Source organism: Rhodnius prolixus, unplaced genomic scaffold, assembly GCF_049639745.1.
Source record: "Rhodnius prolixus isolate KJV_2025 unplaced genomic scaffold, Rpr scaffold_4, whole genome shotgun sequence".
NCBI lineage: Eukaryota > Metazoa > Arthropoda > Insecta > Hemiptera > Reduviidae > Rhodnius > Rhodnius prolixus.
In genome coordinates this window covers 34,151,290-34,168,649 of record NW_027411614.1, presented here as the reverse complement: position 1 = coordinate 34,168,649, position 17,360 = coordinate 34,151,290, and the positions used below count along the sequence as shown (strand labels likewise).

Here is a 17,360-nt window from a genome sequence, read left to right as displayed (position 1 = left end):
AACGCCTAATTTTAAGAGTAAGTTTACACAAAAAAGAAGAGTATATTATCTGTGGCCATTTTTACCTGAACTTAAAATTCATAAGTCCAGTGCTTATTGTATAACACTCCATTGTACATATCAAATTAATTCTTATATTTATCTTTAAATGTTATTGTTGAATGAATTGATGAAGCACGCAGATCTGGCTTGCTTTGGTGTATAACATACTTTATTTGGTCATTTGATATGAATTGAACCCCCCACTTGTAGTAATAACATACTTAAAGGAGAAAAGGTTTTAAAACTGCATTAAATGTCATTAATGCCTCAAGTATTACTTATTCCATATAATTAGAAGTGCCATCTGACGCATTAAACATTTTTACGCAATTGTCAGTAAAGATGCCTAAATATCTACACAAACGTTCTTGAATTCTGTCTGAAGGGTTTTGTACAACTCGTCTCAGTGAATATATAATATAATTAAATTGAATGTATCGTTGATCGATCTCAAATCTGCTCTCATGATTTTGGTTCTTTTTAAAATTAGGAATTGAGCAATATTATTATAAAATAGGTCACCCGGCCCTTTGTGATTATTCAGCAGCAGAATCGAAGAATAATCTTAAGTCATGTAAAGATAAAATGTAAAAATTCTTTAAATCAATTCGAAATACAAAGATAAATTTTTAGAGATTTAAAGATTTATCATAAAAACCAAAAATAATATAGTATTTTGTAAAAGAATAGATCCAAAAAAAATGGCGTATGATGAAGAAATTGAAATAGTTAGTATAAATCAAGGGTCGGCAACCTATTTCAAGTAGAGAGCCATTTCTCCTTTAATAATTTTAATAAATGTTACTAAGAGCCGCAAGGATGATAGCATAGAAAACTCTGTAGTTCATTTGTATTCGCAAATTATTATTTTATGATATTCAATAACATTTAAATGTTTTATATATTTATTATTATATACTGCAAAGTAAATAAACAAATAAATAATAACTTAACGAATGAAAAGGCGGCAGTCTTACAATATAAATCAAGTACTTTATTTTGATATTGTATAATTCTATTCAATTTCGAACCTATCACATTTAAAATTATTTTTGAAAAATTACCTTTTTAATAAATGGAATTTTCATTCGTTTCAATAAAATTAAAATATACAATATATTTTGGGCAGGCTGAAGAGCCACACAATTTGGATAAAAGAGTCGCGGGTTGCCGACCCATGGTATAAATAACTCGGTCTTAAACTACTTTCTATTCTCGCTTAAAACCATCATTTTGATTAAAGGGTAACAAATCCAACAACAAACAAGTTGTTCTGGATTTAGTTTGGAATGGTACTAAATCAATTAAGTTCAATGAAGAAGTTCAACGAATTCACTTTTGAGAATGGAGACTAAAATGGGTTCACAAAATTAAAATAGAATTGGTACATTTTTATGAAATTCATTAGTAAGAAGAATCCTCCATAGATGGCAGGGACGTTTCTATGTGACCATTGTAATCGTTGAAAGGAAATAGTGTCTCCCCACTCTCCAGTCGTCACTAAGAACACTATGAAGCCATCTTTCTTGATGTTGATGAATTTGTGCCGTGTCTATAAATTAATTGTATATTTAAGTAGGTAACCAAAATGGAAACCGCTTATTAAATAATGCCTATTTCAAGAAAAATTCGTTCCAGATAGTCATACATTTGAGAGCACAATAACATATCTTTAGAAGGTGGAGGCAGCACAGATGGTCTTTATTGATCTTGTGAACAGTTTTCGTTTCATTTAAAGAAGTATAAACGAGGTGTGGCTGTTAAATAACGAGACTGTTGCTGTAAAACATTTTATTTTAAATTTATACATATTTAGTTATTATCACCTTCAATATACACCCCTTCCCTATCTCTACAACGCTCCATGCGAATTTACCATTGTTCGAAACAGTGCTGGAATTCTTTTTCTGTGAGCTCCTGCATGACGCGTGCCGCTTTTTCTTTCACAGCTTCAATGGACTGAAATCATGTTCCTTTTAATGCAGATTTGACTTTGGGGAACAGATCTAAAGTCACATGGGGCCAGGCCAGGCGAATAAGGCGAATGGCCTAAAACTGGGATGTTGTACTTTTGGCTAGAAACGTCTTGACAGACATTGCAGATTGAGCCGTTGCGTTCTCTTGTTGGAGAACCCATGACTTGTTCTTCCACAAATCGGGTCGTTTTTTCCTTACTCTTTCACGGAGTTGAGCAAGCACCTCACGGTAGTAATGTTGATTAATTATAATCCATATTTTCATCCGTTTTTGACGTGGAAGCGCGACCCGGGCGGTCATCAACTCCGACGTCTTCTCGGCCATCTTGGAAACGCTTGTATCACTCAAAAACATTCATTGCCATAAACTTCTTTTAATAAAAGATAAGTTTCAGTAGCGGTTTCACCAAGTTTCATGTGAAATTTCACGACAATTCGTTGCTCTACTACATGTGTAGTATCATGTTTTCAGCAAAACGAAACTAACACCTCTTACACAAACGACGGTTCCGGTCAGACAGATTTCTCTACCAACACACGAGACGCTGCAATCGAAAGAGAAGGCTTTACGCTGCACAGCTGTCGGTCGTTAGGATTTGGCGCATGCATAGTTCTTCTGTAGCAGCATCAGTCTCTTTATTTAATAGCCACACCTCGTATATTATCTGTTTTTTATTTTTAATTAAAGACTTTATTGTTATTATTTTTTCAATAAGACCTTCCGGTTTTGAACTTTATTATTTTAAACAACAACTCTCTGCTAGTCGTTAAGTCAAATTTGATAGCATAAAGTATTATATTCTGAAGGTAACCATTGTTTCTTGATTTCCCGATATAATGTTGATAATTTATCTGATATTATTTAGTAACTAATTATTTGTGTATTTCTTTACAGTTCGAGAGAGATCAATGGAACTGACTCAAGTCAAAACACCAAAAGTAGATCAAGTAACATTAAAATGTAAAGCGGAAGGAGTATATCCTGAGCCAAATATGACCATATCCTCCCACGAAAGGCATGTATTATACTTATAATTAATATTAATATATTTAATTTTATGAAGCAAATGCTTCGATTGTGATGTCAATGAACTTATAATCTGTAAGCAGACCGCAACGTGCTTCTTAGTAGCTTAGAAAGGGATTCGATAAAATATTCATAATTTTTAGGAATTAAAACAAGTATATTTAGCAGCTACATTGATGTATTTTGGTGAGGGAAGAAGGCTACTTATTCATCTGGCCGGTTTCTGATATCAGTAGTCTTTAAACGTAAATTCAGTACCTTAGTGAATTGGACTGCAGTGGCACGCTGTCTGCTGTTAAGTTATATTTTAGTAAAATTATTTAATCTGGAAATTACGGAGATTACAGAATTTCTTTGCCGTTTCAAAATTTGAAGCACCTCTAATGCGAGCGTTCTCTATAGAGAAAATATAGATATTTTCAAAAACCTGCTCTTTTGGCCATAGCCTCAAGTAACGTTAAAGAAAATTGTGAGATTCTTTTTATTTTTGAAACCAAGATTAATATCTTTCAATCATCGTCTTCGATATTGGCTTCTTCTTGTAGCACGATGGATAGAAGTTTTTAATTGTTAGGTTGTTTCAAGTATATTCTTTGATCAGACAGTCTAATTAGATCGACTAATATTCAATTTTAGTCGACTTTAATGTGCAGATTGAAACTATTTTAGTAAAATATACTTTAGAGAAATGGATATATTTTTTATTTTATAACCTTTTAATTAGTTTACAGTTTTAAGGACTGTTACTTTCTTTAACCAGTTAAGCGTGGAATTTAGTTTTAACCCCCCCCCCCCACAGTGTGCGGAATTAAAATCAGACAATGACGTGTATACACGTCGAACGCAGGGCAAAACGGCTAAAAGTTTAGAACGTCGTAATAGTCAATGCAAGCACTTTTTCTGCAATTTCTGTAGCTTGAGATTACAGAGCATTCTGTGCATTTCAAAATCTTGCACCGCTTCACGTATGCATTGCCTAGTTAGCTAGAGACGCAAGAGCTTTTACAAGGAAGAAAAGAGCTTTAAATTCTGTGCAAAATGAAATCATGCTCGTTCTGAGGTCCTGAATCTCTATCTAAGGTAAAAACGGCATTGCACAAGGGTTGAGAGCTTCTATTTGTGTGCGTAATTCCCAATCTCTAATGCGGAGACCAAACATGTACTAACCACTTGACTGACTTCCCCCTCTGTATAAGATACTTAGCAGTTCTATTGGTAAGACAAAGGAAACATTCCACCAAATAATATTCTTATGGTATTTTACTGAAATTTGGAGTTTTTATAGTTAATGGCAATTTTGTTTTTCACGAGTATTCACGTCGAACGCACAGTAGTAGAGATTGGTTTGACGTGTATACTCGTCAAATGCGCTTAACAGGGTAAATCGGAGTTGAAGAGGATTTCGTTTTTTATTTTCTTCCTTTTTGTTGAATTTACTTATTCATTTTACCTGTTTTTGGCTGGCAGGTGTTGTAGTAAATACAAAAATTTGATTTTTAAAATGTTCTTAGCATCTGGCCCTAGAGATTAATAACTAAGAGCATGGGTAGCATATTAGGATAATTTGAAAGAGCATAATTTTGCATGATATTCGAGGTTTCTTCAACACATTAAACTCAGAATCTATTTCCAACAACATTAGACTCTGTTGTTAAGTCTGTGAATTTTTATTATTTTCTTAAATATTCTTTCACATCCCAGTTAAACTTTGCTAGATTTTGGCCGCATTTATTGCAGATTCTCTATTGCATATAATGTTTTGTATTCTTTTAAAGTGAATTCTGTTCAATGAAATCTTCGTCGTTTTAGTGAAATTGTTATTTGGAATCCAGGGTTAATCATACCGAAAAGGACAATTTTTCATCGAGTTACAGTTCAGTCATACTTGTTTTTCCCTCTGCAGTAGAGACAATAGGTGTTTTGGTTCCCAATGGAATTTTTTATGCTCAATTTTAAAAGTGCACATAAATTGAAAGGTTATAGGATATTAAGGAATTCCAATAGTCTTGTAAGTGAAATTTTTCAATAAATAAAATAATATGTCGATTAAAACAAAATAAAATGTCCGATTCAATGGTACAGACAAATTAAAAAGTTATACAAAAAAATAAGAGTAAGAATTGTGAATTAGTGGAAACTTTGAATCAAATAGTAGAGGAAGTGGTGGTAATATGGAACCCTTCTTTGGTTTTGACTTACCAATGCTAGACTTTCCAAAAAATTGTATTGCTTTCCCTGGTAATTATTAGCTTTATATATTAGTCTTGCACTATTGTTTTCAAATTTACTCTCCTCCAACCACCAGACGAGCATCATTCAATATTATGGAAAAAGTGGAAAGTGGTGCCTCTGACTTGAGGTGCAGGTAATATGGAACACCTTAGTATTTTTATTGCTAGGCGCCGTAGAGTGGGTTTAGGTACAATGAATATTTCTGCAGCTTTTTTTTTAGCCCCATTTTAGATTATTTTTCTTTCTTTTTCCGCAGATATATAAATGATTTGCTTGAAATGCTTGCAAAATGGAACCCCATGAAAATTTTTCTACTGTGAGTGTGGAACAGGGTTCCATATTGTAAGCATCGCTACCTTGGATTTGATGTGTCACCAAAAAAAATTGGAAAATATAAGAACTGATTCACAAAAGAAAATCGCTGCAAAACATCCCTTTGAACCAATATACGAGGGTCGTTTGAAAAGTCCGTGCAAAAATAAAAACTACTTAATTTTGCGACCACAACTGCTGAGGTGTGAGCTGGTGCGTTGCCGTGATGGAAAAGGACTTTTTTGTGGGCCAATCGTGGGCGTTTTTCTTGCAGCTCGGTTTTCAAACAGTCCAATAATGATGAATAATATGCACCTGTAATAGTCGATGAGGATTATTCCTTGCGAATCCCAAAAGACAGTCGCCACAATCTTTCCGGCCGAAGGAACGGTCTTCGCCTTTTTTGGCGCAGATTCCCCCTTGGTAACCCATTGTTTAGATTGTTCTTTGGTCTCAGGAGTGTAGTGATGTATCCATGTTTCATCCACAGTGACGTAACGACGCTTAAAGTCCTGCGGATTCTTCTGGAACAGCTGCAAACCGTCCTTGCAACTCTTCACACGATTTCGTTTTTGGTCAAGCGTGAGCAATCGCGGCACCCATCTTGCGGATAGCTTTGTCATGTCCAAATGTTGATGCAAAATATTATGTACCCGTTCATTCGAGATGCCCACAGCACTAGCAATCTCACGCACCTTCACTCTTCTGTCATCCATCACCATATCATGGATTTTATCAATGATTTCTGGAGTAGTAACCTCAACAGGGCGTCCAGAACGTTCAGCGTCACTTGTGCCCAAATGGCCACTCCGAAAATTTTGAAACCACTTATAAACTGTTCTAATCGAAGGTGCAGAGTCACCATAATGTTTATCAAGCTTCTCTTTAGTCTCCTGAGGCGTTTTGCCTTTCATAAAGTAGTGTTTAATCAACACACGAAATTCTTTTTCGTCCATTTTTTTGAAAATCACTCGACTTCCTCGATTCAAACGAATGCCAAACACAAAGAAATAGACCGATCTGGCTGAAACTTGGTGTGTGTTCTTCCAAGAGATGCTACTAACTAAACATAACCTCGATACGCGCCAGTGGTGCTATCTCTCTGACTTTGCACGGACTTTTCAAACGACCCTCGTATAGTGCGGATAACCACCACTATTTTGATAACAAAACAAAACTAACAGTTTGAACTTGCCTTCTTAAAGTTTTCAAGAATCGAGGAAAACAAAATTGAAAATTTCAAAATGAACATACCGTAGCAATTGAACCAACCACCTGTTTTGCACACTACCTTTATCTAGCTACAGTTTGTGCCGGATACTGTTAACATGCGATCACTTGCTGCCAAAATATTATTGGGTTCCATAATACCAGCAGGGTTCCACGTTACCACCACTTCCTTTACTAATTTCTTAGGTTATTATTAATCACACTGCCTGGATTCTGTGAAGCTTGTTCCCTTATCAAATGTTCCTTTTTATGCTGAATATTTAATGTACATTTTCAATGTTATGAGAATTATTATTAAAGTTGTTTTAAATGGAAACCTTTGTTGTTTTTGCATTTTATTTAGAAATTGTGAAAATAGATTCAGTGAATATGTTGACATGTTTAAAATAGTTTGTGGTGTGGAATGAGGTATCGTCTAAAAATGAATAGGCAATAACTTGCTGAATGTATAACAACTAGCTGGTGTTGCCCGACTTTGGAATATGAGTGTCCTTTATTTGTTTTTTATTTTTGTTTTTTTAAACCAATTTTAGTCGCTTTGCCCCGAAAGTTTTCAAACACGCACTCAGAGGTGTCACTGAAAGCCAAGTGACAAGAAACAAAAACGCCGAACAAACAATGTCAGCCAAGTAAAAATATATCCTGTTGTATAATTTTGCGTTAGTTTTTATAGACAATACATCTCGCTGTGTTCTTGAACAAACAGTTGAAGGGGAAATTTGGTATTGACAGGTTTTTCCTTTTTCATTTGATTGCTACAGTGGATGTTACAGCATTTTTTCGAAAGAATAAAAATTCATTCTCTTCCTAGAAAATCTACGAAGGATTGAATTTAAATGTTAGTACATAGCCATTTTGCATGAAATGCAAGGTGGTGAAATTTTTTGTCTATAAGCTTCTTTTTTTGTCATGCGTTCATTTATTGTGCAATTTGTGCAGTAACTAATACAATTCTCGCTACTGCATTTCCTTTGAAAGTTTTCATTGCTGCTTGCTGGCGTTCGTATCTGCATTTCGTTGCATCAACAGAAAGGTTAAATTTGCTCCAGAATGAGAAAAACAACCAATCCCTAGGATTCTAAGCTTATCTGTAGTCAGTGAAAGAAAAGTAAAATACTTATTTGCAGAAAATCTCCATTTTCAATTGTAATATGATTTTCTTTCATCTCTGACTTAGCTTCTCTTTTAGTCCTCGTTACTGTTATGTAAATTAACAGTTTACACCATTAAAAAGCAACGATTCCATCTCTTAATTGAATTTACTTGGACACACTTTTTCAAATTATTGTAGAAATAAACAAGGATACAATGTGGAACCAAAACTGATAAAGTTTAGTGGTTTTTAGTTAATAAAAATTGCTCTGTTAACTAAGTGCCTCGCATTTTCTAAGTTGCTATAGAAGAATAAATTCTCTAAACTGGGCTTCATGTTTGCCCTTTAGGGGAATGAATAATTTTCTTTCGAGACCCTAAAGTATTTTTTTTATCCTAAGAATTTTCATTATCTTTGATAGGATTTTTAACTAGTACATTAAGTTTGAAATTTATCGACAAAGTTGAGAAATTAAAATAATTTACTTTCGATAAAATTAAAAGTTTTTATATGCACAGAACTGCGAAACGTTTGTTAAACTATTCGAGTAACAAATTGTGCAAAGAAAATAAGGGCCCGGAGACTAAGTTTGATATTAGCTTTAGAAAATTGTAAGGCCTTGTATAGTAATGTAGCGAGTGTAATGAAGTGGGAGCTAATATAGGGTGTACAGAGGCCTGGGAGTTGCAGGAAATTTAGCACCAAGTACAAAGGGGTGCTGGCACCCAGAGTTTTGGTAGTGTGAGTAAGAAGGCATTCATCAGGTGACCTCCCCCAACTGTGCCCCTTGCCCTAACGTCTTGATTAAGTCCAGGATACTGTGTTGCCTTGTCACCGCCCCAAAGGCGAAGGGTGTGGTAGCTTCTCTGTTATTTGTGAGGCTTTAGATAACCCAGACGTCTACTGGGTACGTGCAACGCAGCCTGGGTGGTTTTGGCCAGGAGAAGAAGGTTGTACAAAAATAAAGTAAACTACAGCCGCCTGCCGCCAATAGTAGGACCCCTATTTCCGCTCTTACCGGACAAATTGCACAACCCGCCGACTGTCCCCAAATAAGTTTGCTACTGTTGGTTCTTCCCCTTCATCTCCTTCCTTCATTGCCTCCAGCCACACAACCTAGACTCTAGACAATCTCTCCTTCTCTTCGGCAGACTTACTTCTACTTACATACCCGGCATTACTGGCCGAATTGAGTTACCCCCCTTCCCACAGCATTACTTCTATCTCGTCTCATCTTACACGCCTAACGTCACTGCACTCTATTTTCTACTAAATCCAGATTGTAATAACGCACTCCTTTTCAAAATAAGAAGATATTTCATCTTCTATTTTCTCAAAAAAAAAATGTTGCTGAATGTAATGATGTTCTCTGCAGTTATGTATTTTTCTCTTTAGTTTTCTAAAATCTGATTACCTAGCAACGAGAGGCAATTCTGAAAAAGACAACGTCTTATATATGATTAAAATACCAAAAAAATTAACCAAACTTAAATCTTAAAAGTTTCAAGTTGCATTCCCTGTTTTACTTGAACTTAGGTGGCCTTGGTGATTGTAGATTGTATTAAAAGGGCGGTTCCACCAAAAAGGGGAAGGAACGCAGGCAATCCAAAATGCCCATTGTTCCCCTCCCACCACTCATCTCATAAGAGATATCGCGGCTTTAAAACAACAAATCCGGCTAAAGGTTGCCAGATGCCAATACAATAAACTAATAAAGTAGCAACAGGACACTAGGGAGCATGGCGACTCAATCGTCCAGTGCACTGAATAAACCTAGAAAATTCGTTAATGCTACAATCTCCGGTAGAGAAACATTTGACCTTCCGAAGACGAGAAATCTAATTTTAGAATAAACGGGGCACACCTCTACAAAGTGCCGCACAGTCTCATTGGACTCACCACAGCCAGCGCGAATCGGTGAGACTGGGTAAGGCCGCATTTGAAAAGATGATACGCTAAATTCGCATGTCCACTCAACCAACTGGCGGATTCGGGACCTGCTAAAACCAACTATAGCCATTTTTGACAGGCCAAGAATTTCTTTAGCCTGACGGCAGTCAGCTCGGGATCTCCACCGTTTCCGATGTTCTAGGTGGCCTTAGTAGCATTTGTGTTTTCTTCTTCTTTAATAGCGCCACAATCTCTACTGGATTAGGCCTCTTCAAGAACCATTCACTAGTTTACCCAGCAATCACACTCTAAATTCGTAGTCCAGTTAGAAGAGTCCCGGCATCTGTTTTAATCCCGTGACTCCAGCGTAACTGGAGTGGATCACCTCTTGTGTGGGTACCATTTTTTTTTTTTTTTTTAAATCTGTTCTTTCCCTTCTTAAGTTCTGCATCGCAACTTTGCGCTACACGGCCTGTGCAGCTGATTATAGATACTTAAGAATTACATTTTATTCTTTGAGGTATGAGTGCAGCTCCAATATCTATAATTTATAAATGTATTTTTGTTTCACATATAATAATACTGAGCTCATCTATTTTTAGACTAAGAACATTAGCTGGATCCTCACATTAGCCCTGGGCAATTAAGATTTTATAGATTCTCAGCTTCCTCGCTACAGCTAGAGGTTTCATATTTTGCAAAGCCTCTATCTTTACTTTACAGAAAATTTTGAAAACTTTTTTTTTTTATAGAGTTTTCTAATTCCTTCATTGGCCGATAAAGAGGCCCTCTCAGCACACTATCGTACATGGATTTAAAATGATTAAATGCTCGTAAATGGAATTAGATATATATAATTTTGTGTCATGGCCAAAAAGGACAGCTGATCTGTTCTGGTTTTTCTCGTTTTGGAATCCGCCCTGATAGCATAACAGGATACTTTCAACGTAGAGAATAAAAGCGCTGGTGCATAACATAAGAAAATATCCTGGTAGGCATCGTAGTGTGCTTTTGTTTTTAAATACAATTTGATAGCTCATTGAAATATTGTAACCGATAATGGGTTTACAGGCATTATTGCTGGGTAAAAAATGGTATCAATACTAAAACTTGACGCCATTAAATCGTAAAAAATAGTTTAGTTTGTGGTGGGTAGTGTACTGTTGGTGTGATAGTGCATTAGTTGGTGAATGCTCAGTCCCTACTTCGAGCTTGCATGTAATTACTTTATGATTTGTAAATGTTTTAACGTAATTGTTCAACGTGTTACAACACCTAATTCGATGGTTAAACGTTAAACCCACCTGAAAAAAAGTGGACATTGCTTTGCTTTTATAATCAGACATTGATTCAACAGTATACAAAAAAAAAAAAAAATGGCGGGTAGTCAATGTCAGATGAAACGCAATTGACCTTAGGTGACCTGAATTCATTGACAACATACTCTCGGCCTTTGGAAAACTCTGGCCGCGAAATAAATTAAATAATCTTAAGAAGACAGCTGCTGACAAAGATCTCACCCATTGTTTCAAACTACTGCAAATTTTCACAAAAACAAAGTAACTCAGTTCGACAGTTTTAAATAAATGCACAACAAAAATCTCATTCAGTAAATCTACAAATAGATAAAATAAAAATTTATTAGATTGGAAATCTATAGCTTAGTATCATATATTTTGATCCGGAAAATATTGCAGACAGCTGTAAAAGTGAAATATCTAATATTATCGTGTACCAGAGTCCAATATTAAATTCAGATGAGTTGCACTGATTAGTGTTGTCGTCATAAACCATTAAAATATTACACACAGCGACCAACTCATCAGCAATCTAGTTACATCGTACAATATCAGTTTTGTTCTTCCAATGAGGTGCACCATTCTTCTATTGTTTAGTTTATGTTCTTGCAAAATATTTTGTTCCCTTTAAATGTTACCTCGTTTTTTTTTTAACTGCTAAATGTATTTTTTAAAAAACATATAACTTCGAATAACCGTTATTGTTACTTCAAAATGGTAAATTAATGTTTGGCAACTTCAGCAAATCTTACTTAGAATAAGCACTGTAGAAAAATGAAGATTTTCTAGCGAAGGTCAAAGCTCTAAATTTCCAGAATATAGATCAGGTTAGTTTTTCCATATTCCTAAATTCATTTTTTAGCTTTTGACCTCATGATTTTCTCTCGTCTGGAGAGAGTAGTTAATCCTGCATTTTTTTTGAACGGATTCTCTGCCGCCTTTTTGTGATGAGCTGCCTCCAAACTTCGCATCCGAATCACCTACAAAAAGTTTTAAGAATCTCATTTTCAATTCTCTAACAGTTTTTCGCTCGATTATTTATTTTTTAACTTTTTTAAGAATGATTAGGTCTTCTCAGTGAAGCGCATCATGGGTGTGAAATATAGCCTCTTGAGAATACTCACTTTTTACATATGCACTTCTGTTGGTGTGATAGACTGCAATTTTGCTATCCGATTTGCTGTCGCCTCCAGTCAGGCATAGTGTGTAATTAAGGAAATCTATTACAAATCTTATGCGGTGCTAGTTCATAAAGTAATGATCAATCTTAAAGAGTTGGCACTCTGCTCTGAGAATGAAATTTGCTATAATTTGGCTGTTGCATTTTAAGAACTTCCTTTTCGGCTAACTAAGCCTAAAATACAGCAATCTTTTGGCGATCCACTGCACCACTAAGTACCTAGCTGATATCGATTCTTACAGTTGTCCTCAGTTTCAATAGAAGATTTTCCATTTTATAATATCATCTTCAAGAATTCCAGTGACGTTTTGCCTTCTACTACTCTGAATATATTTAAATATGGCATTCTGATTATACATATTCGCTTCATGTTTTACTAATTTAAGCCTGCCTGGAAAAATGAGCATTTCTCATTTTTATTAACGCATATAATTATCGATTTCACGTTTTAATGAATAATGTTTTTGAATATATATTTTTTTTTAATCCAAGATGAACGATTTCATTTCTAATTGATTCATATTCTTTATTTTCATTACAGTCTAGATCCAGCACCTGTGGAAGTTCATACACTAAATAGAGACGGTCTATACGACATTGAAGCCACTGTTACCGTCGATGAAAAAGATCTAACATCTCCAGCAACCTTCGATTGTATACTAAGGATACCAGAAACTAACTATACAGTGAGAAAAAGTACCATTTATTATACAGGTAAGAATCTATATTGATTACACTTGTTTTTCTATTTAATGTTATTCTTTTTTCAACATAAAATATAAAGATTTGTTTATTTGAATTATTGAAATGTTTTATTGTACTATATAAGTACGAAATGAATATAAATAATTTCCTAACTCCAGTCTTATGAAGGCAAAATTGACTATATTTATCTTCTTCACCATTATTTATTAAATACTGGACCACTGAAGGAATGAGTATTTTTCTAGACCGAGAAACCGTACATAAAATATATTATTTTGTACTGCCCAAAAGTCATGTACAGTGTATTTTTTTTATTTATTTATTTATTTAACTGTATTGTGTCTGCCACATGAAATAAGAAACATAGCAATTTATCAAATCTGCATATGACCTCTGTTCTGACTGAATAATTCTGTTAGTTCAGGGGGACTTCTATGCCAGCAAAATGAACGTGTAGATAAAGTAACTATTAATGATGTAGAATTCACTATAGTTTTTAACCACGGTTTTGATTCTTGTAATGATCATTTTATTTTTTGAAATGGTTGTTTTTATTTCTGATTAGACGTTCTGGTTATTTAAGAGATTTCTTTTTTTAGTATCTAAAATATAATATATTTTATATATTATAGTATATATGTATATACAGGGTGACCAGAGTTATACGCTCCACCCACTTTTTTTTAAAAAAAAAAAGGGCGGGAAATTTCGAAAAAATAAAAAACACGTATTTAATCATTTTTAATTGATTTTTAATCATTTCAGTGATTGACCCATTTTTTTAAACCCCTGTATCTCGAGATATGTTTTTTCAAATGGAACGTTATATTTTATTTTACATATTTTTATAGAACTTGAGCTCCTAAAAAAAACACAAAAATAATTTTTGAAATCGGTTAGGTTTTTCAAAAGTTATGGTAATTTAAAATATGAAAAACAAATTTCAGTTTATTGTCAAAATTACATTATTTTCCTTAAAGAATCTGTTCAAAACTGGGCACAATCAACGGACAGGCGAGCCAAAACTCTGGACTCCCACGCTCTGCTTGTAGCAGCAATTATGGTGGCGAAGTCAAGATCTAGGCAGGCTAGAGTTATTCGACGTTCAGGTTGTTTTTTCTACAAACGTTTGGTGTGGAGTTTTAGGAAATCAACTAATCGGCCCATACTTCTACAGAGAGAACTTAACTGGTGCAAGGTATCCAACTTTTTTTAAGAGACATTTTGCCAGTTCTGCTTGAAGATGTTCCTCTACAACGTCGGCTACATATGTATTTTCAACAAGATGGTTGCCCGGCACATAATGCGAGAGTTGTTCGAGGTTACCTGGACAGAAATTTCCATGAAAAGTGCTTAGGGACTAATTGTTCCATCCAATGGCCACCTCGATCTCTGGACTTAACCCCAATGGACTATTTTTTGTGGGGAAATGTAAAAAATAGTGTACAGTAATCTTAATCCCGTGATCGATCTGAAACGTGAATAACTCTAGCCTGCCTAGATCTTGACTTCGCCACCATAAGTGCTGCTACAAGTAAAGCGAGGGAGTCCAGAGTTTTGGCTTGCCTATCCGTTGATTGTGCCCAGTTTGAACAGATTCTTTAAAAAAAATAACGTAATTTTGACAATAAACTGATTTCAAAAAATTTTGTTTTTTTTACTCTGTTCAACAAGTCCGCCTCTTCATAAATTTCTCACAGCTCCTCGTGGTTACGCCCCAGGAGATTGTCACATACCAATCCATAAATTCAGCGGATCATTCTTCTTTTCCTGGCACTCAATACTCGCTGGTCGGCACTGGTAAGAGAGAGAGACCATGTCTTTGAGGTGTAGATCACAGATGGCCTGAACATGGTTTTATAAAGACTCACATCATCTTACAAATTTACCCTCCAAAGTGCGACGTTCCGGTATTTCTTACATTCCAATTTATCACCTTCATTACATATTGGACAGATCGCAGCCATTCCCACCCTTCTGGCATCATTTCTTCTGTCGAAATATCCCTGAAGAGCCAAAACATTTCTACTCGCTAAATTTTTCTTATCATCAAAATAAAATAAAATCCATGGCCAAGGCTAAGTCCTCAGAGCTCTGCGGGCCATCTCTCCAACTGCTCGAAGCACCTTACTGTACCATCAATTAAGTATCTCTGATATTTGAATTCCATCAAATCTTAGCCTATTGCTCTGGTCTAAAAACATTCCCTTTAGATAAGGCTCCTATTCATTTAATACAAAATTGGTGTTTGCATTATCAGAGATTTATTACCATAAAGAGGTTTCTTTTCATGGCCTTTTTTTTGAGAAAATTTCTGCTTTCTTTCCTTACATCTCTGCTGTTTTCCAGCATTGCGGACCTAACCTCAATATATTTGTAGCCTCAGTAATGTAAATTTAGCTTTTCATAAGGTACTTTAGTAACGCCTGTTGGTAGGGCTTTCTTATTTTTTCTTTTTCCCTTCGCAGTTTTTCCTTTGAATAATGTCCGCAATAACCCCAACAAACTGAGATTTATAAGCACAGTTACTTACGAATACCGTGCTTTATTTTTGCTTCAAGAAAGAGTAGGGATATGTAATTTTTTTTTTTTTTCTAAGAAGAAAATTTTGTTTATCTTTTAAAGTTTAAAAATATAAATTCTACCCAAAATTAGTCTTATTTCACCTGTGTTATGCAAATAATTAATTCCATTTTTAGCGGGGTTTCCTCACTTTTCCACTTATGGGCGTAGATAGCCTTCAAGTCGGAGCTTTCCACACATTCTGGACATCTTGACGTAATGCTCTGCCGACATCTCATGCTTGATCTGTGTTTTATCATTATGCCAGCCTTATAAGCTTTTGCATATCCATTTTTTTCTCATTACGAATGCTATATCTTCTCAATTTGTTATCCATAACTCCTTCTACTATTATTTCTTTCAGTTAATTCCTCATTTTCTACATGATTCCTCCTGGACTTTTTGAAACAACTCCGCCATTGTTGTACATCTAATTTCCTAATATTTGTATATGAAACTGGCTTGGGTTCCATTTTCTCTATTCTTCGAGATAAATTAGAAATAAATTGCTTTCAATTTAATGTATCAAATTAATTATTCGTATTTTATCGAAATGATTTATCTCCACATAAAAAGGTTCATAATCTATGACAGGGGTGGCAAACCCATGCCCGCGGGCCGCACGTGACCCTGCTTAAATAATTTTATGACCCGCGAGATTCTTCCTATGTATTCATCTATGTACTCATTATGAAAGGCCCTCTCTTACAAATTTACTCTGGTGCTTCGAAAATATGGGCACTCTTAGTAGACCTTAAAAACCTTTTAAAACTCTTCAAGTTTCTTTAAATCCAAGGAAGACCATTAGAACTTATTTGGTACGCTTTTCCTGTGTCAAATTTTGTGCCTTTTTTTTGTTTTTCCATCCGTTAGTTCAAAGTCGTTTCAGTAGCGGATTTTTTTACATGTACTTTGTTGTTTAAACGTCAATTTCAATTGTCTGTCAAGAAGTTTGGCGAATAGGTAGTAGCGTATTTTGAGTTCTTGTCATTTAACACTGCATTGCCAATCCGGAGTCAATTTGACTCCAAAAAAAATTAGGAATGACCTCTGTTTCCCCACATCTCATGGCTATTCCAAAATACTCTTAGATATGCTATCCCCACTCTCTCTCACCATTCGATAGTCACGAGCTGAAGACCGTGGAATTCTTAGTTTCTTTTTGCAGATTAGTTTACTTGAATCATAAGAGTCATTTTGACTCCAGATTGGCATTACACGTTAATATATTGGAGTCATTTCGACTCCTGATTGGTAATATAAGTAGATTTTCTTTTATTATCTTGACTCCAAATTATTGCCTTAATGCTTGTTTGCTAAATTTACATAATTTTCATAGAAAGTATCAAGACATAAAACTTTCATAAAAAAAAGCCTCTTTCTAGAATTGATTTTCTGTCCGAATTGCAGCAAAAACTTGCAGCTAATTGGGTAATTTCCGATCCGTGTGAACAGCGCACAGTAATTGAATGTAATTAAAAAAATGAAAAAGCCCCTGATCAGAAGGCAATCAATCAGGATTCTAGAAAATACTGAAATTACTGCGATCCTAAGTTGAAGTTAATTCCTTCTGCGTGAAATGTTAAAGCCGATTTGTGGACAAAATTTGTTTTTTCGTTCTTAATTCCTATTTTTTCTCATCCTTTAATGCAAATTTTATTATTAAAATTGAAATCAATATAAAAAAAAAGATAAAAATAAATTATGGAGTCAATATGATTCCACATTGGCAGTAACTGACTAAGTTAGAGCATTGGCAATGCAGTGTTAAGAAGGTGTGAGGATTCTATTTCAAATATTTTTCCATGTGTAG

The 17,360-nt window shown here is 34.9% G+C and overlaps 1 protein-coding gene across 2 annotated transcripts in view; it reads left to right on the top strand.

The window, feature by feature from the left end:
* LOC141456351 (uncharacterized) overlaps nucleotides 1–17,360 on the top strand; it is a 339,891-nt gene that overhangs the window by 254,938 nt on the left and 67,593 nt on the right. For both annotated transcript variants that reach the window (XM_074132267.1, XM_074132268.1), the window contains exons 3-4: nucleotides 2,914–3,034; nucleotides 12,822–12,994. In XM_074132267.1, coding sequence (XP_073988368.1) covers nucleotides 2,914–3,034; nucleotides 12,822–12,994 — 294 coding nt within the window. The remainder of the gene's footprint in view (nucleotides 1–2,913; nucleotides 3,035–12,821; nucleotides 12,995–17,360) is intronic.